The sequence below is a fragment of the Panthera onca genome, chromosome D4 (assembly GCF_046562875.1).
Source record: "Panthera onca isolate mPanOnc1 chromosome D4, mPanOnc1 haplotype 2, whole genome shotgun sequence".
Taxonomy (NCBI): domain Eukaryota; kingdom Metazoa; phylum Chordata; class Mammalia; order Carnivora; family Felidae; genus Panthera; species Panthera onca.
Genome location: NC_138351.1, coordinates 94,114,170 through 94,140,889, shown reverse-complemented (window position 1 = coordinate 94,140,889; position 26,720 = coordinate 94,114,170). Strand labels below are relative to the sequence as shown.

The 26,720-nt window shown below is 64.3% G+C and overlaps 3 protein-coding genes and 1 long non-coding RNA gene across 7 annotated transcripts; 1 reads left to right on the top strand and 3 right to left on the bottom strand.

Annotated features, from left to right (window-relative positions):
* Window positions 1-334: 334 nt before the first annotated feature.
* CCDC183 (coiled-coil domain containing 183) lies at window positions 335-9,934 on the bottom strand. 3 transcript variants are annotated; one of them, XM_081791014.1, is made up of 15 exons: window positions 9,640-9,934; window positions 8,894-9,020; window positions 8,340-8,461; window positions 7,796-7,873; window positions 7,420-7,587; window positions 7,097-7,201; window positions 5,097-5,219; window positions 3,686-3,811; window positions 3,527-3,593; window positions 2,878-2,978; window positions 2,110-2,270; window positions 1,670-1,838; window positions 1,474-1,581; window positions 1,307-1,403; window positions 337-548 (listed from the first exon to the last, which is right to left on the bottom strand). In XM_081791014.1, the coding sequence occupies exons 2-15, from the start codon at window positions 8,961-8,963 to the stop codon at window positions 430-432; spliced, it is 1,614 nt and encodes a 537-aa protein (XP_081647140.1). In that variant the 5' UTR covers window positions 8,964-9,020; window positions 9,640-9,934; the 3' UTR covers window positions 337-429. The 3 variants fall into 3 exon arrangements, with proteins under 3 accessions (XP_081647141.1, XP_081647140.1, XP_081647139.1); XM_081791015.1 differs by lacking the exon at window positions 9,640-9,934 and having other exon boundaries at window positions 335-548; window positions 3,539-3,593; window positions 8,894-9,152; XM_081791013.1 differs by lacking the exon at window positions 9,640-9,934 and having other exon boundaries at window positions 8,894-9,143.
* Window positions 9,935-11,452: 1,518 nt separating this feature from the next.
* TMEM141 (transmembrane protein 141) lies at window positions 11,453-13,347 on the bottom strand. Its single transcript, XM_081791020.1, has 5 exons — window positions 13,213-13,347; window positions 12,842-12,908; window positions 12,597-12,680; window positions 12,266-12,373; window positions 11,453-11,897 (listed from the first exon to the last, which is right to left on the bottom strand). The coding sequence occupies exons 1-5, from the start codon at window positions 13,264-13,266 to the stop codon at window positions 11,884-11,886; spliced, it is 327 nt and encodes a 108-aa protein (XP_081647146.1). The 5' UTR covers window positions 13,267-13,347; the 3' UTR covers window positions 11,453-11,883.
* Window positions 13,348-14,913: 1,566 nt separating this feature from the next.
* On the bottom strand, window positions 14,914-20,505 carry LOC145713054 (uncharacterized). Its single transcript, XR_014136007.1, has 3 exons — window positions 19,781-20,505; window positions 16,389-17,423; window positions 14,914-15,963 (listed from the first exon to the last, which is right to left on the bottom strand). It is a non-coding gene; the product is annotated as an uncharacterized LOC145713054 (long non-coding RNA).
* Window positions 20,506-20,623: 118 nt separating this feature from the next.
* On the top strand, window positions 20,624-25,065 carry LCN15 (lipocalin 15). 2 transcript variants are annotated; one of them, XM_081791016.1, is made up of 8 exons: window positions 20,624-20,747; window positions 21,100-21,284; window positions 21,662-21,801; window positions 21,891-21,961; window positions 22,173-22,283; window positions 22,935-23,036; window positions 23,293-23,359; window positions 24,930-25,065. In XM_081791016.1, the coding sequence occupies exons 2-7, from the start codon at window positions 21,183-21,185 to the stop codon at window positions 23,325-23,327; spliced, it is 561 nt and encodes a 186-aa protein (XP_081647142.1). In that variant the 5' UTR covers window positions 20,624-20,747; window positions 21,100-21,182; the 3' UTR covers window positions 23,328-23,359; window positions 24,930-25,065. The 2 variants fall into 2 exon arrangements, with proteins under 2 accessions (XP_081647142.1, XP_081647143.1); XM_081791017.1 differs by having other exon boundaries at window positions 23,559-25,065.
* Window positions 25,066-26,720: the final 1,655 nt, after the last annotated feature.

Below are 26,720 nucleotides of genomic sequence, written 5' to 3'. Positions count from 1 at the left end.
GCGGACTTGGCCGGGCGCGCCTCTGAGGGGCGCCGCCAGTGCCCCGGTTGTGCGGCGGCCTGGGGGTGTGCGCATGCGCGGGGCAGTGGGCCGGAGGTGCGCGCGGAGCCACGTCAGCCGGCCAGCCGGCCGGCCGGCCTTCGGGGCGGTCCCCGGGCTCGCACAAGGCGCTTGACACCTGTCCGCTTCCTCGCCGGACCCCTCCCCCCCACCGCCGTTCACCCCCTAACCCTGGCCCCTCACCCAGCACCACACGTTTCCGCAGACTTCCCAACGTGATCCCCCCACGTCTGCGTCCCCGCAGGGTTCATTTCCGCGACTCCGCTCCCGCGGTCCCCCCTGGCAGTCCTGGAAAAATGTTTATTTGTGTAACAAAGCGCCGACTGGGGGGCGGGGGCTGCGGGGCGGGGCAGGGGCTCCTCCTCCGGGTTATTTCTTCTTTTTCTTGGCCACCTTGAGCCTCCCCTCGATCAGCCACCGGGCCTGCCTCTTGATCTCGGCCCGCGAGGGGACGTAGCTGTGGTCCACGTCTGCGAACTGGAAGGTTTCTAGAAGGGAGGTCCAGGAGGAGGGCAGCTGCACTCTGCAGCCCCTCTGCTGCAGCGAGCTCACTTACAGTGCGGGCTTTGTTGGCCTGCACCATCACCCGGCCAGCTATTAGCATTTTTTTATTTTCTATCTTCCTGATGCCCTGGCATGTGGGGTCTTACAGACCCGGGGAGAGGCTGTCCCCTCGCAGGGCTAGCCAATCCTCAGAGACAGCAGAAGCCTCGCCCGCTGGGAGCGTCTCTCCTGCAAACCGAGCGATCCAGAGCCCACACCCCCCGGCCCCCTTTCTATGTCACGCTCTCACACCAGGTCAATAATCCTCCGCCTGAACCAACCCAGGCCCGGGCACCAGACAACTGGGGACGGCCCCTACACGGCAAGCCCACTGGAATTATTCCAAAAGCCCCCCGGAAGCTGCCCTCCCCTGCCTTTCCCGCAGAAACCCCCATAAAGGCTCTGGCCTCGGCCTTCCCCCTGCTCCTCTCCGCCGCCTCGCGGGCAGTGATGCTCCCATGTGTCAGGAAAGTTAGTAAATTCTCCTTTTGACAGCGTCAGCCTCTCCATGTCCTCACTAAGCCCCTTCCGTGAATTAAAATCCCATGGGTACAAGAGACGCACCTGTCCGTCCTCGTAGCCCCCCCCCCCGCCCCCCCCCCCCCCCCCCCGTGCCTCTAGGCTGTCCTGGCCAGAAAGAACCATCTGCCACACGCCCCCTCCCCAATGCCGGGCGGCCTGGCCCCTAGCCCCGAGCCTGTACCTATCACATCGTCCTCCAGGTCTTCAAAGCTGATCCTCTGGTTCTGCTTCTCCTTCAGAGTTGAGGACTCCAGGGTATCCCTCACCTTTGCGTTGACCTGCAGGGCACAGGGCGCTGTCAGCTCCAAGGGTACATGGGACGAATAGGCACCCCCAGCCTCGGGCTACCTCCTCGGTCCTGGACAGCGCCTGCAGTCTGTCGGCCAGGTACAGGAGCTTTCCCTCACAGTATGCCAGCTTGCTGGACACGTCGAGGGTGTTGGAGAGCACTTCTTTCTGTAGGCCCGGAGAAGGGTCTCATCTCTACCCTGGCTTCTCCCGGGGACCCTCCGTGCAGACGGCTCCGCCCCACTGCGGCTGGTACCTGGGCCGTGGGCAGCGCAATGCCGATCAGCCGGGCGTAGAGGTTGTCGATGCCCATCTGGATGGTCAGCAGCAGCTTCTGGCTCTTGGTCATGTTGGAGTAGGCCAGCTGGAGCCTTTCTTCCTCCTCTCTCAGCATGTCCTTCATTTTCTTCTCGACAGACTTAAAGCTGTCGAGGACGGTGGGGAGGGAGGTGGCACAGAGTCGAGGGCAGGCGGCCACAGACCTGCGCCGGGTGTCGTGCTAAACTCGGGGGCTCAAGAGCTCAGCTGTGGGCACGTGGCATCGCCCGGCTGGGCCTCCACGGCCCACCTGCCAGGCTACCCACAGGCCCGTTGGCAGCCGACACACCGGGCTCTGAGCCGGGCCCCGCCCACACGGGCTGTCCACGAGGGCCCCACCGGGTGGCCCTGGCGGAAGGCAGGGGCCTCCTGGGGTACCTGGCGGAGCTGGGCGTCTGGCGGAACCTGAGCGCGGTCTCCTCTGCTTCCAGCTGCTTCATCAGGGCCTCCAGCTGCACCCGCCGCCGCTCGCAGCCCTCCACCTGCAGCCCGAGGTTCTTTTCCGTGTTCCTCTGAGCCAGGAAGCGGCCGGCGATGTCCTGGCCGGGCCCGTGGGGAGAGAGGCAGGTGTGGGCCAGGCAGGCATGGGCCCCCCCAGAACTGGTTTCTTCCGGGGTCCCCCCCCCCCCCCCAGCGGTCAGGAACGATGCTGACCGCGGCCAGGCACTGGGTGAAGCGCTTTATGTGAGGCCCCGCGTGTCGCTCACAGCACGAGCAGAGAGGGCAGACGCCCCAAGGCAGAGGCAAGGAGATCACCCCTGAGAGACTGCCGGGGGCTCTGAGCCACTCGTCCAAAGTCAGGGCCGTGGATGGGAGCTAAGCTTACTACTGATAAAGCCAGATCAGATTAAACGGAAGGGCCGGGCGGTGTCAGCCTCTCACCGTGGTCCCGGCAGTTCAGGAAGGGACAGGGTTGTAGGGGAAGGTCTCGGCATTTGGATCCTCCCTCCAGTCCCAGTGGGCCCTGTGTGGCCCTTGGAGTGAGGCTCGGCTGTGCCAACCGTTTCCCGGCGTGCTCTCCGCTCTCAGCCGTGCAGCCACAGCTCTGTGCCCACATTCATTCGAGAGGTACCCGCGGCAGGCTTTGGGCTGGGGCGGGGGCCCCCTGCCCTCCACTCACTCCCCGGGAGTGCCAGGGGGCAGTACCCAGAGGTGGGAGCATTGTACAGCCATCTTCACTTTCTCCACCAAAGCAGTCACGTCCGTCTGGTATTGGATATCAGCCTGGGAGGTCTCTCTTTTCCTCACTGGGCGGAGCAGAGGGGAAGGGTGGCCAGCATGCAGGAGGGTCGCGGGAGCTTTGCCCGAGGCCATCAGACATCTCCTTGCATGCCCAGCCGAGCAGGTGGCTGCCGGAGTTCCCTGCAGTTTGCCCTGCTCCCCCCGCCCCCTCAGCGGGCCCTTCAGGATGCCCCAGGGCAGCTCCATCCAGCGGGTGCCTGGCATGGGTGCCTCCTGGCACTTCTCAGAGGCAGCACAGGGACCCGGGGGGCTTGACACAACCCTTCTGAGGAATCACCGGGTGGTCGAGCCTTGGGAAGCCAGGGGACCGCACCGTTAAGTGCATTTTACAGCTGAGAAAACTGGGGGCTCGAGCACACTCAGCAGCAAGCCCAAGGTTGGGAGCAGTGCCTTGCAGAGTGCGCTGTGGCTGCTGGCACTCGGCCTCTGCAGGTTAGTGGGGACAGGCAGGGGCCCGTCTGTCTCCCTCGCCCCGGCAGCCCTCGCAGAGACCTGAGTCCCTGCCGGCCTTTTGGGACCCTGGCTGGGGGCGGGCAGAGAGCTGAGCGGTTACCTTTCAGGTTACCTTTCACGGTTTCTGCACCCACGAGACTGGAGGGGAAGTCCAAGTCCCGCCGGCCCTGGGAGGAGGGGGAGGAGGGGATGAGCGACGTCGTCTGCGGGGGCGGGGCCTCCCGCTGCCGTGCGGTCCCAGGGTCCTGCAGGGACTCACCCTGCGGAACTTCTCGTTGGTCTCCTTCGTGTGGATCTTGTCGATCAGCTTCTTCTGCTGGTTGAGCCGGTTCTCCCGGGCCCTGCGTTCCTCGATGAAAGTCGCCTCCGCTTGCCTCATGTTCATCTGGGGACGCAGGCGGTGGGGCAGGGGTACGTCTCACCACGGCTTCCGTGGTGCTAAGTCCGGCCGGCCGGCGGTTTCAGTCCCGATCTTCTAGGTTTGAGACTAGTGTCGGAAGCTCTCAGCTGTCCCCTTGGTTCTAACGTGCCCAGGCCTGCGGCTTTCGTAGTCCTTCCGGCCCTCCGTTCTCCTCTCTGGACGCCTCTCCCACCTGGCCCCTGGGGGTGCTGCCTTCTGCAACTGCAGCCTCGGCTCAGGGACCCCGTTTCTCTCTGTAGCCTGGGCCCCCCGCTGCCTCGGCCGGCTCCACTGACAACTCACCGGAGTGATGCCCCAGTCTAAAAAGGAAGTCAACATCTTCCCCCAGGCCCCGTCTCTTCCCGAGTGTCCTGCTTTGGCGGCTAAATCTGTCATCCCTCCACACCTGCCCTTGCGTCCTGCACGCTGCCCTCCCCACCCCTGTCCACATCTGACTTGGCCCCACACTTCATCGGGTGACCTTTAGGGGCTCTGGGGCCCCAGTGATGACCAGGCACCCAGCTCTACCGCTGCTCTGTTCCATGCAACCAGGATCCGGACTCTGCTCACCCTTAGTCTCTGCAGCCAGAGCATGGCCATTTTTGAAACACAAATTTCTCCTCCCAGAGCTCCAGGTTGGGTGGGGGGCCAGCACCTAACCCCCCCCCCCCGCCCCCGCCCCATTGCCTCCACTGGTTCAAAGGCTCCCTTCCTCTGCACCTGCTCCGTTCCAGCCAGCCGTGCCTCCTTTGGCCCCGTTATGCCCCAGGACCTTCGTTGTCCTTCGTCCTCTAGGGTTGGGACCGCTCGGTTATATGCAGAGCCCTACTTGAGCACTGCCTCCCTTAGCAGCTAAGGGCCCCACAGTGGCCCCACGTCACCCACTCGTCTCTGCAGCATGGCCCAGTGGTCGTGTGACATTTCTTCATGGACCGCCGGATGGTTCCTTACACTGCCCCCATCAGGAGGAGGATGCACGCCTGACTTACAAGGGCTTTGAGGAGGCCTTGGTGCAGACCTGGTGAATGGATGGCCTCTGTCTGCACCGGGCTAACTCTCTCCCTCCTGTGTCTACCTCTTGGCTTCCATGCCCAGGGACGACTCTTTCTGTCCAGGGGCCTAGTGTGTGAGCAGAGCAGGCCAGTGAGGTGGCTGCTGGGTCCCTCCAGTGATTGTGGGCAGCACGGGCTGTGAGTGTCCCTGCAGACCCTGGGCCAGACGGGTCAGAGACAGGGACCTGCGGGATCCCCAGGCCGGGACTTGAGCTTACCTTGACCTCATCTGTAATCATCATGGCATCCTGGGACATGACGGTCATGTCTGACAGTTCTGAGCAGTAGTCACTCACGAGATTCTGCAGCTTGTCCAGCCCTGTGGGGTAGCTGGCCAGCTCCTGCATCGAAAGGGGCGGGAGCAGGTGGGCACAGAAACTGATGGCCCCGGGGCTCCAGGCCAAGCAGATGCTGCCCCTCACTCCTTACCCCAGACAGTGTGGGCCCTGAGCACCCTGGAGGGTCTGGCCTGGGGCCCCAGCCCCCACCAGGCACAGAGCAGGGAAAGCACCGTTTCAGGAGGGCAGACGGCACTTCCCTGGTGGGCCTTCCCACTGCCCAGGACACTCAGACATACTTCCAAGGAGGCTGTGATGGGGGTGTCGCACCGGGTGAGCGGTGACTGTGCCCCACCCCGGGGGAGCCTGCGGCTGGGGAGTGGCTGCTGTCTGAAGCATAGCAGAGGGGCTCGAAACACGGATGTGGGGTCAGAGACTAGGGCTCAAGGCCAAGGCTGCCCTGACCAGCGGGCTAGGGGGACTTGGGAAAGCCACTTAACTTCTGAGTGTGCCCACCTATTGATAATTGGTTCTTTCACAAGGCTGCTGTCAGAATCTATATGTAATGAAGTATTAAGCTCAGAGCCAGGCTCATATACATCTAATATATCTTAAAAAAATTTTTTTTAATGTTTATTTATTTTTGATGGAGACAGAATGTGAGTGGGTTGGGGCAGAGAGAGAGGGAGGCACAGAATCTGAAGCGGGCTCCAGGATCCAGGCTCCGAGCTGTCAGCACAGAGCCTGACACGGGGCTCAAACTCATGCGCTGTGAGATCATGACCTGAGCTGAAGTCGGACGCTCAACCGACTGAGCCACCCAGGCGCCCCAATATCTAATGTATCTTGACCCTTAGTCATTTGTTGTTAATAACTACATAATGTAGAATTTCCCTAGTTTTTAAAAAAAATACAGATGACCCCAGGAGTTATTTTTAAAAACTGCGTATGTTCTGAAAAGAACATACCCCCCGGGGGACATAATTGGTCACGTGAAGGAGGTCTGGACCCCAGGTAACAGCCGGAGTGGGGTGGTGGGCCCAGGAAGGCGAGGTGTGCAGGGCCTCGGCTGAGTCTAGGAACAGGGGGCTGAGGCAAGAGGGACAGGCAGGAGGACCGTGACACCTGCCTGTGAAGCTTGGGCAGAGCCTGGGGGGCTGCGACCCCAGCCAGGAAGAGTGCCGGTGTCTGCCCATGCCACCACATCTCCACCTGTCACCTGGCTCGCTGCGCTGCCCTCCAGGACTCCCCCTGCCCCAGCCTTGGGGTGAGGGAGTGTGGACAAGTTCCTCATTCTCCCTGTGCCCCTCCTCCTCTCGGCACCAGGGCCCCCACCGTCCAGTGCTCCCATCTTCTGGTCCTCTTCCTCCCCATGAAGAGGCCTTCCCTCCGGGTGGGACTTGTGGCCCCTCCAGGCCTCCTCTGCTGGGGGCAGGGCGGCTGGCTTAAAAGAGCTGGGCAGCAAGCTCCAGGTTACTGGCCTGCCGTCTATGAAGTCCCTCTGGGATGAGGGACTTTCTGAAGGCTCAGGGCCCATCTTTTGCCCTCGGAGGCCAGGCAACGATAAAGGATGGGGCAAGATAAAAACCGAACCGTCAAGTATGTGCAAGAAAACCCAAACAATTCTGATGTGTCCCATAATATGCCTTTTTGAAACAGCAAATTACACGTTCTTGATGGAATGTTTTCCACCTACAGGTGCAGGGTGTCCCTGCTCAGCTGGGGCCTAAAGCAGGGCTCTGTCCCAGAGGCAAACCGGCCTGGAGGAGAGTTGCAGCCCCCTCCCCACGGGAGGGGGTGGTGGTGGCAGGGGTGGCCCTGCCCCGGAGGCTGAGGTCCCCACTGAGATCCTAGCCCCGCGGTGCAGGCTGGGGCCTGAGACTCCCGCCCTCCGCGCCAGATGACTTCCCTGGGCTGAGGTGTGGGGTGAGGGGGCTCACTTTCTTCAGATAACCCAGCAGGTCCACGTACAGCAGGTAGATGTTCTGGCTTGCGGTGATCTTGATCACGGTCTTTTCAATGTTGTTCTCCAGCTGGCGGATGACCTGGGGGTCGCCCGAGGGCACGCGGTGCTTTGGGACAGACCGCGTGGATGCCCACCTGGAGGCCGACCGGGGGAGGCTGCGCTTTCTTCCAGGGAGGGTTGGCGGGTGTGGCTTTCTCCTAGCCCCGCCGCCCGACGGCGTCCCATCCCTCTCTCCCGGGGCCCCGCCTCCCGGAGGAGCTTCGCCCCTCCCCCCGGAGGCCCCGCCCCGCCCGCCACCTGCCGCAGGCGCTGCTCCTCCTTGGTGTTGTCGGGCTGCCTCCGCAAACTAGCCAGCTCCAGCTTCATGCTCTCCAGCTTCTGCTCCCGCCGTCGCACCAGGTGGATCAGCACGTTGTGCACGTTCACGCGGTCGAAGACGTACTTTCGCAGCTTCTCCCGCGCCACCTGGGTCGGGGAGGGCACGGCCCGCGCGTGGGTGCGCAAGGGGCCGCGGGGACCGCGCACGGCGGGGCTGGCGGGGCGGGACCCCTGGGATTGGGAACTCGCTCTGCCCGCCACCGGCTCCGCAACGTGGTTTAGTGGTGGTGGTCGGGGGGGGGGGGGGGCGGTCCGCTGGCCGGGCGAGGCCGAGGGATCCCTCCTGCCACCTCACCTCCATGGAGCAGCGGCAGTGCGCCAACCTCATGGACGTGTCCTTCCCGCAGGCCTTGGAGATGATCTGCTGGTCATACTGCAGAGCGGTGGTGGCTGAGCTGGGACCCCGGTCTCCCTGTGTACCCCCAGCCACCAGTCCCTCCCTCCAGGCATTCTCCCCGGGCCTCTCTAGCCTGTGCTAGCCCAGCAGCGAGGGCCCATCCAGGCTATCCCAGCTCAGAGGTGATGGGAATCAGGAGAAGAGGACCCAGGTCTCCCCTACATGGCCAGAGAGCCAGAGGGGCCCCTGCTGTAGGGGGAGCCCAGGAGAAGCTCCCCATCAGGCCCACCCTGCCATCTGGGGTGGGCGGTGGGGAACCTGCCCATCCGGCTTGCTGGAGTGACAGGTCCTGGGGAGCCCCTCCCCAAGATGCCCCCTGGCTCCTGAGAGGTAAGAGTGGGAAAAGGGGGAGGTCCTCGTTGTCCCCTTGTGTGTGGGCCTGTTTCAGCATGTGCCCACCCCCAGCCCGTGGTCAGCAGGGAGGGGGAGCAGGGCTGCTCACCTTCTTGGCCAAAGCCCAGTCCTGGGCCCCACGGCGGATGGTGCTGTGCAGGAGAGCCAGCGTGGCTCTGTTCTTGACCGTCTTTTCCTTTACGGCCTGGATCTGCAGTGCCCGGCATTGCTCTGGTGGGGGGAGGGGTGGGCACGGAGATGCTCCTTCCTGCCCCCACTCGAGGGCCACAGGCTTCACTGCCCAGCAGTGCTTATCTGGATGGCTCTTAGTGATGGCTGTGCTGCGCAGTGGGGGACGTGAGGTGGCAGCCAGAGGTGGGCGCGTCCTGTGATTCCCTTCCAGACCCAATGGCCAGAGAATGTCCCCTCTGGCTTTGGGGCTCACTGTGCTCACAAATCTCCGTGAAGCCCCCTGCATGGCAGACCCTTTTGATCCCTCCTCTCAGGTCCGTTGGGGGGGGGGGGTGGTGGTGGCCTCTAGCCCTTGTTTGCCCTGGACTGGCCCTGTGTTAGATCTGAAAGCCCCTGGGCCCTGCATGGGGCCAGGCAAGCTGGTCCAGTGGGGGGCGGGGGGGGTGAGGGAGGGGGGGACGGAGGGCTCACCCTGGAGCCGAGTGATTGTCTTCAGCTCCTGGATCTGCCCCTCCACATCTGCCTCACTGCATGCCTTCATGGTGGCCGTCAGGGTCCTCCAGGCCCCCGTGCAACTCCCGCCCTCCCTGTCCTGGGCCTGTTCAACAGAGCCGCAAGCAGTTCACGTCGCCCCCGGAATCTCAGCCCATTGTGATGGGGGCCGAGATTCTCAACCACGGAGCCCTGGAGATCCCGGCCCACCCTGCCCCCTTTCTGTGCCCCCAGCCAGCCTTGGGGTTGCCCCCTGCATGCTTGGGTCAGCTGCTGTCTGCTCAGGAGCACTGCTGGGGTCAAGGCACTTTCCATAGGGAAGTGATTTGTGGTGATTTGACACGGCACCCCACACCAGCCCCCTGTACCCTCCCCATCCCCTCCATACCCCGAGGCTGTCCTCCACCGAGCCTCCTAAAACCTCTAATCTCTGCCTTGTGGGATCTCCATTTCTTCACCCCACCCCAAGCTCAGATTCCACACCGGGCCGACCTGGCTCACGAGACCTCAGCGGTCAGCCCCGACCACCTCACCCCTCCCTGACCTCCACCTGCTGCCCGGAGCCCGCCCTGCTCCACCTCCACGTTCCTGGGGCAATTCCCGGGTCTAGTTTCGATGCCGCTTACTCCAGGCGGGGTCGTGTGCAGCCCAAGCTTCCGGTGGGGTTAAGCGCTCCGAACACCTGCCAGCCCGGGACTCTGAGGGAGGCACACCGGATAGGTTACCTTTTCCAGCGGCAACGCAGGGATTTGCAGGGGCCGCCACAGCAAAGTGGCAGGTGGCTGACAATGGAAATTGCTCGTCTCATATCCCGGAGGCCAGGTGTTAGCAGAGCCGGCTCCTCCTGAGCTTGTAGGTGGTCATCTTCTCGCCGTGTCCCCACATGGCCGTCCCTCCGTGCGCGTCTGTGACCTCCTCTCCTAACAGGGACACGGGCCGGAGTGGATCAGGGCCCACTTCGTTTCAACACAACCATTTCTTTAAAGGCCTGATCTCCAAGTGCAGTCATGTTCTGAGGTCCTGGGGGTTGGGGGTCCAACATGTAAATCTGGGGACCCCACTCATGACCATGGCCTTCACTCAGATATTGTCACGTGCAGGTCCTCCACGACCTCACAGACCTTTTCGGCTTTCTGGTCATTGCCAGTTTTTTTTTTTTTTTTTTTTTACAATTTATTTTTGAGAAACAGAGTGAGACAGTGTGAGTGGGGGAGGGGCAGAGAGAGAAGGAGACACAATCCAAAGGAGGCTCCAGGCTCTGAGCAAGCGGTCAGCGCAGAGCCTGATGTGGGGCTCAAACCCACGAACCGCGAGATCATGACCTGAGCCGAAGTCGGACGCTCAACCGACTGAGCCACCCAGGTGCCCCAAGTCATTGCCAGTGTTTCAAAGGGGAGTCCAGACCCATTTAAAACTCCACGCTCAGCTTCTGCCCTCCCTCTGAGACCTCAGGGGGTTGGAAGGACCCGTCAAGGGCCTGGTCTGCTCCCTACAGTGCCAATTCTGCCCCCTGTTCTCCCAGGGCCTGAGGCCGGGCTGCTCACCGTCCCTCAATGTTGCTTCTCCCTTCTTCCGCAGATGTACACCCTCTGAATTTTAGTGGGGCACGTGGTGGCCCAGAGCAAGGCTGTCCCCCTAGGCCCCTTGGCACCAGGGATATCATGGGACTCTGTTTTGGCCAACGGAGTGTAAGCACAAGCGGGGAGGGAGCTGTCCTCCTCCCCAGGGACTGGAACCAGCACCTCCGTCTCGGACCACGAGGTAGGTCTGGAATAGAGGCCGTCACAGCAGGGAGCGGGCCAAACGGAGCCCGGGCCCCTGACGGCCCGTGGGTCCCCGACCGCCCACTTGGACACGAAAGAAAACTCAAACCCCGGCCTGCTCTCCCGTGGTTATCCCGGGCTTGCCGTCATTGTGCCTTCCCGCTAACAGATTCCCTGCTGCACAGTAGGTGCACAATATTCTTTCGAACGACTGGCTAGGCCGAGAGGTACGGGAGCTGAGCCGGGGCTGGGGCGGCGTGGCCCTGTGCCTGTGTGTCCTCAGCGTTACTGGGAAGGTGGACTGGCCCAGGTTTTATGCGATCTCTGCCTCTTCCTCTGCTGGGGGTGGGGGGGGGGTGGGGTGTGTCATCTTACCCACTCCAGAACTTGCCTGCCGTGCGGGCGGAGCTTCGGCAAGCCAGCTCTGGCCTGCCCCCACCCCTCGCTTCCTCCTCCCCTGGAGAGAAGGACGGAGTCTGATAGGTGGGTTCGGAATGGCAGGCAGGCAGGCACAGCCGCTTCCTGCCCCTCGTCTCTTGGGAGTCAGGCGCTGATTGGCCGAACACCTTCTGCTCTGCCCCTCCGGGACTGGTTGTGTGCAAGTGGGTCCCATAGGACAAGGCCGTGGTGGTGGCCTCCCAGTGCCCGCAGGGCCTGATTCTGGGGCTCAGTGTTAGGAACTGCCCCGGCAGGTCCTCCCGTGTATGATGCTAAGGTGACATCTGTCTCTCATCTTGCTGCTTTGACGTGCTTCCCGATGGCTGCAGAACTCAGGTTGGAGAAGGGCAAGGCATTTATTTGTCCGGCGACCCCCAGCAGCAGCCGTCACCTCTGACTGTGGGGGACGCCGGGGCCAGACAGGGAGTGTCAGAGCACCGGAGCATGCAGATGGCCCTTCCGCCAAGTGCCCAGAGCCTCTCTGACCCTCTGCAGCTTTCGGTGGCCACCGTGTTTCTCACTGCCCTATGGGAGCCAACCACCATGGGGACGGCCCCTCTGGTCTGACCTCCTGGGCGGGCGTGGAAGCAGTTTGCACAGGTTTGGCAGATCTGGCCACGCCTGTGTGCAGGGGACACCCGCTGGGTCACCTTAGGGTGTGGGGAGGGTCTCTGTGGGGGGAGAGGGCCAGTTTGGGGTGCAGACGCCCTGAGGGCTGTGTTCCGGAAGTCTTTGGCCCAGGTCTTCTGCGTCCCAGCTGGAGCTCTCCTAGCTGCGCTGATCTGTAGGAGATAAAGGGAGCCGGCTAGAACCGCACCCTAAGCTGCTGACCAGGCCTGAGATCAGTCAGCTTGGTGTCTGGCCGCTCTTCTCGGGGTGCCCACACTCCTCATTCTGCACTCCCCCCACCTCAGGGCCCCCGACCCCTCCTGCACGAAGGGCTCAGGAAGGTCTGGCGTGCCTCCCACTCCCGCCCTTGCAGGAGGGACAGGCCAGCAGGGAGAGGCCCTGTCCAGCCTGCACGTTGGACCCTGGGCTTGCCTGCCTCAGCCCCTGGCACTGGGCCCTCAGGTTCTGCTTCCCACTGCCCCCAGCCTCTCCCTTGTGCCCGGGGTCTTTGGGGAGCCGCCTGTCTCTAGAAGCCTCTCACCTGTGCCCAGGTCTTTGGGGAGCCGCCCCGTCTCCAGGAAGAGCCAGAGGTTGCTGCATCTGTGCGACTCCACTCGGGTCACCCAATAGCTGGCCACTGAGCCTGTGACTGGGGACAGGGGCAGGGGCCAGTGGGCTGTGGGCCTGGGTCTCTGCACTTCTCAGGGAAAGGGGACCTGGGCAGATGGTGGTGGTGGACTCGGCAGGACGCCCACTGAGAACTGGGACCCCATCCCAGGAGGCATGCCTCCCACCCCTGCCGAAGAGCCAGCATCCCCTCTGGCAATCAGGTGCATTTCCAAGGCCATAGGCACAGGCCCCGGAGTACCCACCTACGGCCACCAGCACCTTCCACTGGAAGGGGTACGGAAACTTCCTCTGAAGGAACATCTGCAGGCCGAAGGTTGCACCGGTGCCTGCCAAGAGCCAAGGTCCCCGTCAGCCAGCCTGTCCACGAGGTGCTGAGCGCCCCCGGCCCCTGTCAGGCTCCCAGCACCTGACGCCACCTGCCGGGGAGTCAGGGTGAGACAGGAGGGCGAGGTCTCTCCATACCCTAGGACACGGGGACCCAGCCTACCTGTGACAAAGGTGAAAATGCCCTTCACGAAGGCGCTCGACTGGCACGCGGCATACTCCCGGAGTCCCTGGGATGAGGGAGGGGGTTGAGGGCTCAGTTCCCCTCCCGCTTCTTTTACCGTCCCTCCCGTCCCTCCTTCGGGCCGTAAGGAAGGAGACCTCATCGTGAGGCCCTGAGGGCTTGGACACATCCCACCTGCCTGCATGTCCACCCAGGATGCCCCGGTCCCCACAGCAGGAGGCTCGCCCCCCTCTGTCCCTGTCCCTCTTCCCTGACGAGGACCCCTCCCCCCCCCCCCTACGGATCCTCTACCCGCTCCGCTCAGGTCAGCTGCTGAGGTCGGGGGCCCGCGTTCCAGGCGGCCTTCTCACCGGGTGCTTGGCGGCCACGGCGTCGTCCACCCGGGACAGGCCCAGGTTCACCATGTCTGGCGGGTCACCGGGAGCCAGCGGGCGAGCCTGCGCAGGACCCGGCGGAGGGGGCGGGGCCGAACAGAGGGGCGGGCCTGCGCAGGATCCGGCGGAGGGGGCGGGGCCGAACAGAGGGGCGGGGCCTGCTCAGGACACGCGGAGGGGGCGGGAGCGAGAAGAGGGGCGGAGCCTGTGTCGGAAGAGGGGGGTGGGGGGGGGCTAGGGTCCTGTGAGAAGGTGGGAAAGGGTGGGGGTGATGGTGGATAGTCTGGGCGATGGGACTCAGGTGGCCTTTGAAGTAGAAGGGGAGTGAGGCTGGGTCCTGGCCAGGTCTTCTGGGGGAGATTGACCATCAGTTTAGATCGCTGGTCAGAACGTTGAAGTCCCAGCTGGCACAGGGACCTGGGAATGGACAGATTCCCTGGGCTATTGGGTCCTGTGTGACATGGGGGCAGGTCTAGCTTACCTGTATGCCCCAGCCACGGTGGAGAGGCAAAGCTACCTCCTGGCCTGAGGATGAGGCCAGGCCTGAGCTGTTTTCCTGACTCGGGGGCAGTGCCTGTCCAGTGGTCAAGGCTGGGCATTCTGGGTGAGGCAAGACCCCTCCTTTGAGGCTCCGGCCCTTTACTAAATGGTCATGTTGACCTTAAGAATGAAAGTTATTTTACCAGCAGATATGGGTTGATTGGGGAATAGCACAGAATCGCAATTTAGGATATGCAAGCTAACGGCAAAACCACAGACAAGTCCAACAAAGGAGAGAAACATTGTTTTATGGAGAAGAAGGAAATGGGAGGGGTCCTGAACCAAAGCCCACTGGAGAAAAGCAAGGGTTCAGGGTGATGGAGACTTTTCACAGGCTGAGTTGCAGGGGCCTGGATTTCTTGTAGGAGGGGTGGTGTAGCTCTTTGCCATGGGGCCTGTAACTCGTGATTTTCCCCGATTGACCCTGTATGGCGTGGCTCCTCTGTGGGCCGGGAGAGGCAGGGCTGACTTGGAGGGTGGTAGCCCTGTCCTCACCCCCAGACCCACTACCTTCACTTGTGCACACAACAGGGGAGGGTGGGCTGCCGGCTGGTGCCCCCGCCCCCTCCCCGGCACCCCAAGGAGGCCATCCTGTGCCGTCCACACGCCCTTTGCCAGGATGGGCTTCTCCTGCTCTTCCTACCCCCTGCCTCCCACACGCCCACTCCTTAGAGGGTGTGCCTGTGCCTGTGCACGTGTGTGTGTGTGCGTGTGCTGACACGTCTGCGCGAGCCCCTCTTACCTGGACAGGGGCCTCCCTCCTGGCCCGGGGCCCTGGAGGGGAAGAGACGGAGGAGAGACACAAGGGTCCAGAGAGCAGGCCACCCCGTTTCTCTGCGCATGCTGCTCCCTGGTTCCAGGTCGGGTACCCCACAGTGGCCTCTCACTAACGAGGTGGGGTCAGCCCCTCTCCTGCCTGGCTGTGCCCTCTTCTGGCCTGGAGGACACCATCCCCTTCCTCCTCCCCTCTGCTTCCTCCCCTCCTCACATCCCTCTCCTCCCCCCTCTCCCCTGTCCTCTCCTTTTCCCCATTTCTCCCTCTTCCCCTCCCCTCCTTCTCTCCCTCCTTCTGTCCTCCCACCCCTCCCCTCCTCCTCCTCCCTTCTCCACTCCCCCCCTCCCCTCTTCCCTCCCTCTTTCTCTCCTCTTCCTCCTTCTCTTCTCATTCCCATATTTAGTGTGGCTGCCCCAACAAAACCGGAGGCCCGGCACATGGGAGGATCTCCAGACCCCGGGTGGGGCAGCTGCCAATGGGCCAGAGGCTGACTTGAGGCAACCTGGTGGTTGAGGTCGCCACCTAGCCCCACAGGTGCTCTCATGGGTGCGAGCTCTAGGGCCTGCCATCAGGTGCATGACACGTCACCCAGGTTTGGCAAGAGGAGGAGGCAGGGGGGCCTGACTGCTGAACAGTGGGGGCTGGGACGACCCAGGCCCGCAGAGCCCACGTCCTGACTGCCCTGCACGCTGAAGCTGGGGCAGGGTCACGGTGGCCTGCAGCCTGTGATCAGGGTGCTGAAGGTACCTGAGGGACAGGAGCATTGGAGGCAGCTGCCTGGTTTGGATTCCAGGTGAGGGTGGGGGCAGGGGCCCCTCCTGAAGCCCCAGGCAGAGATGCCCAGCCCCGACCCATTTCCTGGAGGGACACAGAGGGCACCCACAGATTAGGAGAAAGTGGGTTGTGTGTTTACACAGAAACTATGCGCACGTGGGTGGGGTGCAGGGGACCCTGAGGGCCCGTGCAGGAACCTAGAGCTGGGAGCAGCAGAGCTGACCCACCCAGGTCAAAGGGTGCAGGGGAGGACCGGTTCTAGAAGGTCAAGGTGAACTGTGTAGGTGAGGCCCCCAGTGACCATAGGGAGGATCTGGCCTCTGCCCTCCCAGCTGCTGCAAGGGCTCCCTGGGGTGGAGTCTGACTAGGCAGGGGTCCAGGGGGCCCTTGACATGTCAGCACAGTTCGGGCTCCCTCTGTGGTCAGCAGGGTGGAGGCACGGAGACCTGGAGACTGCTTTTCCCCCGAGGACAGAGGTCTGGGGGCAGAGAGCAGTGCCACGAACCTGACGGCTGGGCCTGGGGGAGACGGTCAGCAGCCCCGAGCCACCAAAACCAGCGAGAAGTGTCTGGAAGGATCCTGCGGCTCCTGGATCGGCAGGAAGCTGGAGAACCAAGCCCGTGGGGTCTGGGACAGCTCTGGTGAGTGGAGATGGACAGAACAAGAACCTCCAAGGGAAGTGTTGGGTCTGAGCCACGCTGGGGGTGCCGGCTCCAACCAACCCCTGAGTCCCAGGGCTCCTGCCCGCAGGACTCAGACCCCAGGGTGGGGGCAAAGGCGCTGCTGGGCAAGGTGGCAACCCCCACACCTGTCCCCTTGGCCTTCACAGCATGACTCTGGGAGGGGCCGAGGCAGGGAAGCCAGACGGCCCCTCGCCCACCAATTCTGTCCTCAGTGGCTGCTGGCTCGAGCTTGGCACAAGGGCAGGAGCAGGTGAAGGGTGCTCGGGGGAGCCCCGGTTCCTGCCTCCTGGGTGGTTGTGCTGCAGCTGGGCGGGGCCCAGGGCCCACCCCTCCACACAGCCTGCAGGGGAGGGGGTCCCCCCGCCCTCACCCCTCCCTACCTCTCACCAGGAGCTGCTGGAAGTCCCTGCTTCCCTTTGAGAGGGGAGGAGGTGGCCTCTTCATGGCCAGAGCCTTCCTTGACCCACAGTGGGGCCTCCTCCTCAGCCCGCAGGGCATCTCTGTCTGACTCGGCCCCAGAAGGCACACGGAGGAAAGGCCAGGGTGTGGCCCGGGTTTCGGAGAGCTCGCCTCCCCTGCATCTTTTCACATCTGGAGCTGGACCAGCCCTGGCAGAGTGGGCAGGGCATAGGGGCTCAGCTTGTCTGGGGCAGCCCTGGAGGGCAGACTGGCCTTTCCTGGATGGCACCCACCCCCGCAGCACTGGGGCTGGGGCCCCGCTCCCATGTGCCCCTGGTCTGCCCCGGGGGGCTGAGAGGGCGATGCCACCTGCTCAGTGCCCACCCATTGTCAAGAAAGAGCCCCCCCCGCCCCCCGCCCCAGCCCTGGGGCCAGGGTGTCTCTGCAGGTGAGGGGGGAGAGGCTGCAGAAGCCATAGCCGGACGCACCCCTGCCTCCAGGGAGGCCACCCTTCAGTGCCTTGGGCCTTCTCTGTGCATGCCTGCCCCCGGTGGGCTGTCTGTGCCCGGGCCCTCCTGACCCCGTCTGGAGTAGGGGTGGGGCAAGAGGCGGGCTTCACGCGTGCATTTTCTTTTTCCCGGAATTAAGTCTGTGGCTCTGTCTGTGTCATAACCTGTGTCGTCCGTGAAGGCCAGGATGGCCTCCAGCAGCATGTGTCATTTCTGACAGTGTGGGGTTTACTTCGCGACCCCACAGCTCAGCCATAAGCGTGCGCGGGGGCCGGGCAGCCCCGGCTGGGGGAGACCCAGACCCATTGACCAGTCACTCGGGACCCCCGGCCCCGGCAGCCACCGATGGCCTTTCTGTGGGTCCGCAGAACGGGGTGGCTCGGGTCTCTGTGTCTCTGCACGACGCGCTCGAGGCTCATCAGCGACGCGGCCGGTCGGTCCTCGGTCCTCCCTGTTCTGGGCGCCGTCCCCCGCTCTGTGTTTGTCGTTCACTGCCGCCGAGCCCGCCTGCGGTTTGAAGCGGGTTTCCAGTCCCAGGACTACCACGATCCCGGCGGGCCGGACGCCCCGCCCGAGCCCCTCCTCAGCTCAGGGTCCAGCCAGAGGGGAGCACCCCCCCCATCTCCCCACGCACAGAGCCTGCTGTGTGTGCCTGTGGAGCACTGCCCTCCAGGGCGCTGGGCGGGCAGGACGGGGGAGGCCCGGCAGCTGCCCCCTGCGTGGACTCTGGGGGGCTCGGGGGACGAGGCCGCGGCCTCGAGGGCCTGCTGCGGCCAGGGACAAGGCAGGCTGAGGCCACCCACACAGCCTGTGCCCGGGGCCGCGAGTGCTGCGGTGTCTCCGGAGGCCACGGTGTGTAGCGCCCCCCGCTGGCCGATGTGACTTTCCTCCCTCCTTCATCCGCAACTGTGAACAGAGAATCCCCTGTGGGGCCTCAGAAGCCAACGGGCCACCAGAGCTCCCGTTGTCACCGAGTTTATAGCATGTGCAGCAGGAGGAGAGTAAATAAACACGGAGGAAAATATTAAGCTCAAAGCCCGGAGGAAACAGACCGGGGGTGGGGTGCACGCTGGGGTGCGAGGAGGGCTGCTTGGAGGAGGCAGAGGCCGGAAGCCGCCCCGGGAGCAGCAGGCTCCCGCGGGTGCTGGAAGGGCCGCAGGGCCAGGGGGCCGATGCCGCCAGAGGCTGGGTTTCATCCCAGGTGCCCCGACGGACGACTCGGGAGGGTCGTAAGCAGGGATGCGCCAGATCTGTGCCCCTCAGGGTTCGCTCCGGCCACGGTGTGGAGAGCACGTCCCGGGGGGCGAGGAGCAGGGGGGCCGGCAGGTGGCCGAATGGCACTCCAGACCCCGGTCGGGGCACACCGGTGGCAGGTGTGTCTTCCGTGGGTTGGGGCGCTGCCTCACACCTCTGAGGCTCCTCAGGGGGGTCTGTCCCTCGGTCCTCGCTGGCTGGAGGAAGGACTGAAGCACCACCCTGGCATAGCAGTCCTGTGGCTGGAGGTCACGTCTGTCCTGCCCCCACCCTTTCCTTGGAGCTCTGGACTTGGGGCCTGGGGACTTGGGGCCTGGGGACTTGGGGCCTGGGGACTTGGGGACTTGGGGGCTTGGGGACTTGGGGCCTGGGGACTTGGGGGCTTGGGGACTTGGGGGCTTGGGGACTTGGGGGCCTGGGGACTTGGGGCCTGGGGACTTGGGGACTTGGGGGCTTGAGGACTTGGGGCCTGGGGACTTGGGGGCTTGGGGACTTGGGGGCTTGGGGACTTGGGGGCTTGGGGACTTGGGGCCTGGGGACTTGGGGGCCTGGGGACTTGGGGACTTGGGGGCCTGGGGACTTGGGGGCTTGGGGACTTGGGGGCTTGGGGACTTGGGGGCTTGGGGACTTGAGGCCTGGGGACTTGGGGTGTGGGGATTTGGGGCCTGGGGACTTGGGGCATGGGGACTTGGGGCCTGGGGACTTGGGGACTTGGGGGCTTGGGGACTTGGGGCCTGGGGACTTGGGGCCTGGGGACTTGGGGGCTTGGGGACTTGGGGGCTTGGGGACTTGGGGCCTGGGGACTTGGGGGCTTGGGGACTTGAGGCCTGGGGACTTGGGGTGTGGGGATTTGGGGCCTGGGGACTTGGGGTGTGGGGACTTGGGGCCTGGGGATTTGGGGCCTGGGGACTTGGGGTGTGGGGACTTGGGGGCCTGGGGACTTGGAGCTCTGGAGTTGGGGCCTGGGGACTTGGGGTGTGGGGACTTGGGGCCTGGGGACTTGGGGCCTGGGGACTTGGGGCTGGGGACTTGGGGTGTGGGGACTTGGGGCCTGGGGACTTGGGGCCTGGGGACTTGGGGCATGGGGACTTGGGGCCTGGGGACTTGGGGCTGGGGACTTGGGGTGTGGGGACTTGGGGCCTGGGGACTTAAGGACGTGGGGACTTGGAGCTCTGGACTTGGGGCGTGGGGTCTTGAGGACTTGGCACTTTGGCCTTCCTGTCCCCCAACCCAAGTGGTGTGTTTTTGAGGAAGGTCTTGGAGCTTGTGCGTGTGTGTTTTAAACAAGGTATGATTTACGTACGGTAGGACTCACTTTCTGGGGACAGATCTGCGGGTTTTGACAGATGCAGGCACATGGCCACCAGGGTCCGGGCTCCAAAAGTGTCCGCGTGCCCCTCTGCCCTCCGCTGCTCCACCACCCCTGTTCTTGCCACCAGAGCGGCTTCTGTTCCCAGGGACGTGCCTATTCTGGCAGGTCCGTGGCCTTTCCGGAGAGGCTTCTCTCACTCAGCAAACGCATCTGCGATTTGTCTAACTTCTTTACCCGAGCGGATGGTTTGGACTTTTCATTTGCTCCCGGCACGGAGGGACCCCTCTCGTCCACTCACCCACTGAAGACGTTTGCTTGTCTCCGCTTTTTAGTGGTTGTCAATAGAGCCCTCCGAACATCCGCGTGCGGGTTCATTTCTCTTGCGTCAGTGCCGAGGTGCGCGACTGCCTGGGACAGGACCGGCTCCCTTTGTGAGAATCTGCCACACCGTTTTCCAGGGTGGCGCCTGGCTTTTCCCGCCCAGCGGCCGCAGGAGGGTGTATTTGCGGGCGGCCCTGCCACCTGAGGGCCACGCAGCGCGTCTCGCGTCGGAGCGGCTCCCCCTTCCTGTCCCCTGACTGATGGGCGTGTTTTCACGTGCTTACTTTCCTCCTGATGTTTTCTTTGGTGAAGTGGTTTTTCAAATCTTTTGCTTGTTTTTTTTTTTTCTAACTTGGATTGTTTGTTTTTCTTATCATTGCGTCTGTCTCAAGAGTTCTTTATACATTCAGGATTTAAGCCCTTTATCAGATGTGTGTTTTGAAAATATTTTCATGGGAAGGCTTTTCCTGTGTTGTACCCAGTGACTCTGGGGCCTGGCCGCACTCGGAAGCACCCCCCTCCCACCCTCCACCCACCCCAGCGGGGGGACCCTTCCACTCTGAAGCCCTCGGTAGTGTCGGCCCTCCCTGGCACCCCTGCCCCCGATCAGAGGTGTCGGGGCGCTGTGCCCCCGAGGACACAGGGTGATCGCAAGTAGTGTCTCTGGGTGCTCTGCGTGTGTGCACCCAAGAGGTCACTGGGGAGCCCCCACCAGCCCCTGGCGCCTCCTTGGCGATGCCCACGCCTACAGGCTTATGCAACCCTTGATAAGGTGGTTGTGATACCATAATCCACCCAGACTGGCGGCTCAGCTCCACCCTCCAGACGGGCTGCTGGAGGCCCAGTTGGTGGCTGGGTAGGGGGCGGTGGGGTCTAGAGCGAGGGGCACCCAGGCCTCCGACGTCCCCTCTGTCGCAGCTGGCCCGGGCAGGCTCTGCTCCTAGGTGAGGCCCCGAGGCCTGGCCGATGGCGACTCCGTTGCAGTGTGGGGAGGAGGGACGGAGGACTTTGGGGGCCCAGACCTTGAGTGGGACCCTCTGGCTGGAGCCTCCCCGAGGGGGTCCCGATCCCCAGCCAGGCTGGAGGTGGATGGAGGCCAGGCTGCTGTCTCTGCTTCGTCCTCGGCGACTGCCTGGCAGGCCTGGGGCACAGATCCTCAGACCGGGTCAGAAGAGGGGAGAGCTCACCTCTCTGCGGCCCTCCAGGAAATGACCCCTGGGGCGGGGGCGGGGGCGGGGGGGGGGCGCTCTTGAGTGATCGTGCCAGACAATGGACAAAGGGGACTGGGTTTTCCAGAGCCAAGTGCCTTCTGAGCCCAGCTGGTGGGCCGGGCTATAAAGCCTGGCCTCCCGGGGCTCCGACCGAGCCCGAGGGCAGACATGGCGGCCAAGCTCGTCCTCCTGGGCCGCGTCCTGGTGCTGCTCTGGGTGTCCGTGGCTTGGGCCGACGTCCTGGTGCAGCCCGATTTTGATGCCAAGAAGGTAACAGAGGCCGCTGCACTGTGCCACAGGTGGGGTGGGGGCTGAGCCCACGGCAACGCTCCACCACGGGGTGACGGCTGCCGCTGCTGGCCACGGGCGCCTGCTCTGTGCCTTGGGCCTGCAAACCCGGGGGTCGTCTCTCCATTTCATCCTGAAACGACCCCGTGGGGATAATTACTGAGCCATTTCACAGCCGGGGGAAGTGAGGCCACGCCACCCGCCCAGGTAGGCGGCAGAACAGGGGCTCGGACCAAGAGACAGGTGCTCAGAGACCCCGGGCCGCGTGGTTCCCGACAGGCCCGTGTGGCCACGTGGCTTTGGGGCCCTGGGGCCCAGGGCAAGGGGGTCCGGCCCGCGGCCACCGAGCTTCCTTGCAGTTCTCAGGCCGCTGGTACGTGGTGTCCATGGTCTCCGACTGCAAAGTCTTCCTGGGCAAGAAGGACCATCTGCCGATGTCCTCCAGGGTCGTCAAGGCCACGGCAGGTGGCAACCTCAGCGTCCACATGGAGTTCCCCCGGTGAGTGCGGTGGGCCGGGGCGGGGGGGGGGGGGGGTGTGGGCGAGCCGGGCCGGCGGCCGGGAGTGAACACCGGGCCTGCACCCCCAGGGCTGACGGCTGCAACCAGGCGGACGCCGAGTACCTGAGGGTGGGCTCCCAGGGCCACTTCAGAGTCCCAGGTGGGTCCTGCCCCACCCGCCTTCAGGGGCCCCTGACGCGGCTTCTCCGTGGGGTGACCCGGACCACCCCCCAGCGCCCTCTCCTGACCGCGCCCTCGCCCTCCGCCCTCCGCCCCTCCCTCGGGCCCAGACGCGGAGGCCGGTGGGGGTGGGGGTCGGCGCCCGGGCCCCGAGCACTTGGCCACGGCTGGCCGGCTCACCTCCTCTGCAGCCCTGGGCTACCTGGATGTGCGGGTCGTGGACACCGACTACAGCTCCTTCGCCGTGGTCTACATCTACAAGGAGCTGGAGGGGGCGCTCAGCACCATGGTGCAGCTGTACAGTGAGGCCCCCCCCCCCCCCCCCGCCTCTCCTCCCCACCCAGGCCCCGCCTTCCCATCTCCCCCCGGCCCTGCCCCTTCGGGACCGGCCTCCCCTCAGCCATCTCCCCCAAGTCCAAGCCGAGAAGGACCGGGGGTGGGTGGTGGGACCCCACAGCTCTTCGGATGGGTCGAGGTTGGCTCGAGGGGCCTCTGGGGCCCAGGCCCCCTGTGGGTGGGGACCCCCCTCCCCCTTCCCTGCCCGGCCCCACTGCCTGAGAGCTAAGCGGGGGCTGAGATCCTGTTTCGCTTTAATTTCTGAGGGCCTTGGCAGAGGGGGGCCAGGGGCTCCCCAAGGTGCAGAGGTTGGGGTGAGGGCTGGAGGCTGGTTTCGGGAGCCCGAGGGATGTGGGGCCCAGGGGGATGTGGCCCTGGGAAACAGCCAGGCCATCCCCGTCTCCCAGACGCTCTTGTGTGAATTAGGAAAGGACACCCCTCTGGGTGGCTTCCAGTCCCTACTGGGCTCTCAGCCAGGCAGGCACTTTTGTGCAGTGCACAACCTGCGCAATCTTGGGTGGCGGACCTGCCCCCAACTCTCAAGGAAGGGACCTCTGTCTCCCCTGCCCCCCACCTCCGTGAGCCACAGAGCTCACAGCGGCCCTGCTCTGCCCCAGGCCGGACCCAGGAAGCCAGTCCCCAAGCCGTGAAGGCCTTCCGGGACTTCTACCCCACGGTGGGGCTTCCCGACGACATGGTGGCCATGCTGCCCAAGTCAGGTACACGGGCCAGGGTCTACGCAGTCCCCAGCCCCCAGCCCCCTTCCCTGCTAGGTTGGCAGGCCCTCGCCCTCCTGCCCGCAGCCCCTCCTTCCCCACAACACACACTGTAGAAGAGGTTTCAGGCAGCTGGGAAGGGAGAGTCTTTCAGAGGGTGGGGCTGTTTGGGGGCCCGGGGCCCCCAGGGGTTAGGGGCCGCAGGAGGCCATGGGCAGTCCCGGCCGGCCCAGCCTCACCGCCGTCTTCCTTCCCACAGACACATGCTCCTCTGGGGACAAAGAGGCTCCCTGAGTCCTCGGGAGGCCCACCGTGGCCCTTCCCAGGTAGGAGGGAGATGGGGTACGTCCTCTGTCCTGTTCTCCGGCACCTGTCCGGGCAGCTCCTGGCCACCCCTCTGTCTGCCTGTCACCCTGCCTCCTGCTCTGCACGTGCGGACCCCACCCCCCACTCCTCCCGCCCCCTGTTCGGCCTGGCCGTCCACTCTTGTGATTCAGGCCTCAGCTCACACGTTACCTCCTCCAGGAAGCTTCCTCTGACTTCCTACGGCTGCCATAACAAATCACCACATACCGGTGGCTTCAAAGGACAGAAATGTATCCCGTCCGCCGTTCTGAGGCCACAGGTCCAAAGTCAAGGAGGGGGCAGGGCTGGCCCCTTCTGGAGGCTCCAGGGGAGAACCTGGCCTCTCCCGGCGTCTGGTGGTGCCGGAGGTCCTTGGCGTCCCTTGGCTTGTAGACCCGTCCCTGCCACCTCTGCCTCGGCTGTCACATGGCCGCCCTCCCTCTCTGTGTCTGTGTTCAAATTTCCCTCTTCTTAACGAGGACACCCGTCACGGGATGCGGGGCCCGCCCTCAACCCAGGACGGTGTCGTCTCGGTCCTTAACCGATCACATCTGCAAAGACCCAGACTCCAAGTAAGGTCCCGTTCTGAGGTCCTGGGTGGACGTGAATCTGGGGGGACGCTGTCCGGTGTGCTGTGTGTCCCCACAGTGTGTGGCTCCCTCCCTGGGGTGCTGGGCCTGGGATCTCAGTCTCTCCGGGAGAGTCTCATGAGGTGGGCGCTGCCCGCCATCTTCTTGTTCACTGCCGTCACGGGGCTGGGTCCCAGAAGCCCTTGGGACATGGGCGCGGGTGGACTCTTGGGGACACCCTCCCCCAAAGGGGTCACCAGGAACCCGTGCCGCCCCTTACCAAGTTCGTAGTGTAAAACTTGGGAACCTACGTTAGACGATAGATGACAGGTGAGACGTGACAGTCCTGCAGCGTGGGAGGCCACCCTGCGGCCGCCCTGGCAGGAGAGGGTGGTGGGGGGTGCGTCTTCCTCAGCCTGCGTGCCCGTCGTCCCACTTTCCCTGGCCGTCCTGGCTATGCACCCAGTGGGGTGTTCGGGCTGTTTTAACTCCCCGTGGCTCTTCAATACGCCTGCCCAGCCTCCCGGCTTTGCCCCTACCACGGGTGCAGCTGTTTTAGGCGGGAGGAGAGGAGGGAGGGAATTGTGCCAAATCACTCACCTTCTGGAAGGCTCTGCCTTTGGAGCGTGTGAGCCCCATCTTCCTGCTGCGTGCCATACCCTGACTTTCAAGGTAAAGTGCCCCAATTGGGCCACTCCGGTGCTGAATATGGGGTGTCGTTGCGGCTTAGTGGCCGTTCTGGGGCTTTCTTGCCACGCCAGCCCCTTATCTCCTGACAGCGAGCAAGTGAGGCTCTGGGAGTGTGGCAGGTGCCCAGGCCACGGCAAGGTGCTGGACTCGGCCTGGGGCCTCCGGGGCAGCAGTGGTGGAATTGGCTTGCCATGGCCGGGCAGGCGACGTGTGACGGGGGCCGAGAGAGGGGCCCGGGTGTTTGCTGAGTGACTGGGTGCACGCGGTGACGGTGCCTTTCCTGTCCCTGCAGGGTGAGCTGGGGCAGCCGGCCTTGTCGTCCTGAGCTGTCTGGACCCACCCCCCCCGGCCCGCCCTGCCTTGGGTGGCTGCCTCCTCGCCATCTCTGGGCCTCCCTCTTCTGTTCAATAAACGTATTCTGCAGTCTAGTGGGTCCTCACCTCTTTGCAGAGGCCCCTGGGGAGGGCGCAGTGAGCCCCGTCTTGACCCAGAACTCCTGGGGAAACTGAGGCAGGGAGGCGGGCGTGCAGGAGCCACTGGCCACTGGGCACCTCCTGGCTTGAGGGGACAGGAGGCTCCAGCCCGTCTGGCACCTGTGAGGGGCTGCACCGTAGGCGGTCAGCGTCTAACGCCACTGGCCTGGCCCCCGCGCGTTCACGGCGCCTGCAGCTGGGGCTCCGCGGTGCACACACAGACCCCTGGAGGCACAGCGCCCTCCTGCCGCTGGGGTGACCTTGACCTTGGGCGTGTCATACAAATCTCAGTAAGGCCTGGAGACGGGTCATGGTCATGGCTGGTGCCCTCGGGGCCCTCGCCGCTGGCCCGGCCCAGATGCTCCACAGTGGATCCCTGGACACACGGTGAGCTTGTTTCGCTCCTTGTTCGGGAAACTGAGGCACAGAGAGCTCGGTGACTTACCTGGCAAGGAGCCAGGCTGAGGTTCAGGCCCCGGGGTCGGGCTCCAGGGCCTGGGCTCCATGCTGAGCCTCCATGAGACGTAGGGGGCAGGAGAGGCCTCCCTGGGGCCCTGGCCGCTGCTGTCCCCCCCTGCTAGGAGCTGCATCCAGTGAACACACTTCAAAGGGGTGGGGGTGGGGTGGGGCAGGAAGGTAGTGGCGGTTCTGCTTCACGGCTCACGGGCTGGAGCTGGAGGCCATCAGCCACATCAGATGAGGGACATCCGTCCTAGCCCTGCTCCTGCGTATCCACAGACATGTCCCCCGCGCTTCCTGTCCTCCCTCTCCTGCCTGGCCAAGCACGTCCTGGGGGGCCCTCTCCTGTTAGTCTGGGCCCGGAGCAGCCTGGGGCTCAGATCGGCCGGTCCTCAGCCTCCTCGGGGCCCCGCCACCCCCGCTGTGTCGATGCCCCCCACCCCCCTCCCGGTCTCAGGCGTGCCGGCCAGCCCTGGGCCGCCCCGTCCTAGCTTGACCTTTCCACACCTGCCTGACCCTAAACTGACAGCCTCTGTGGGAGGGCAGTGTCCAGGGTCAAAGGTGGCCGGTCCCCCTGGTGGGTGGGACCTCCCCTTCGGCTGACCAAGCCTGGGGCCATTCCAGGGTGGGCTTTTCTGGCCCCGAAGCTGGGAAGGATCCTTCCTACCGGTCAAGAACCAGGATGCAGCCTCAGACCCCTCCTGGCCACGTGGCACTGTCCCCCTGCTTTGTCGCCAGTACACATGGGGAAACCGAGGCAGCGCAACTTGCCCCGAGTCACACAGCTGGTGGAGCCGGGGCTGCTGTTCACGAAACCATCAACTGGGATAAACTGAAGTTGGGGGGGGGTCCAGATGGGGAGGAGGTGGGGCTGGGTCCCACCACGCTGGCTCGTGTCCTGGCTCGTGTCCTGGCTCGTGTCCTGGTCAGCGTCAGCAAGACAGGGCCGCTCTCGGGCCGGCCTTCTGGGCTCCGGGTCTTACCTGGCTGTGCACCGAGGCCTGAGTGAGTCCGGTGGGGGACGGGCGCGGGGCCTGGCCTGGTTCCTGTCACGGTGGCAGAGGACACAGGCCATAGGAAGGTGTCTGCAGAGGTCCCCGAGCCTCGGCCCCCCCCCCCCCCGAATCTCCCATGAGTCCTCCCCCTCACCG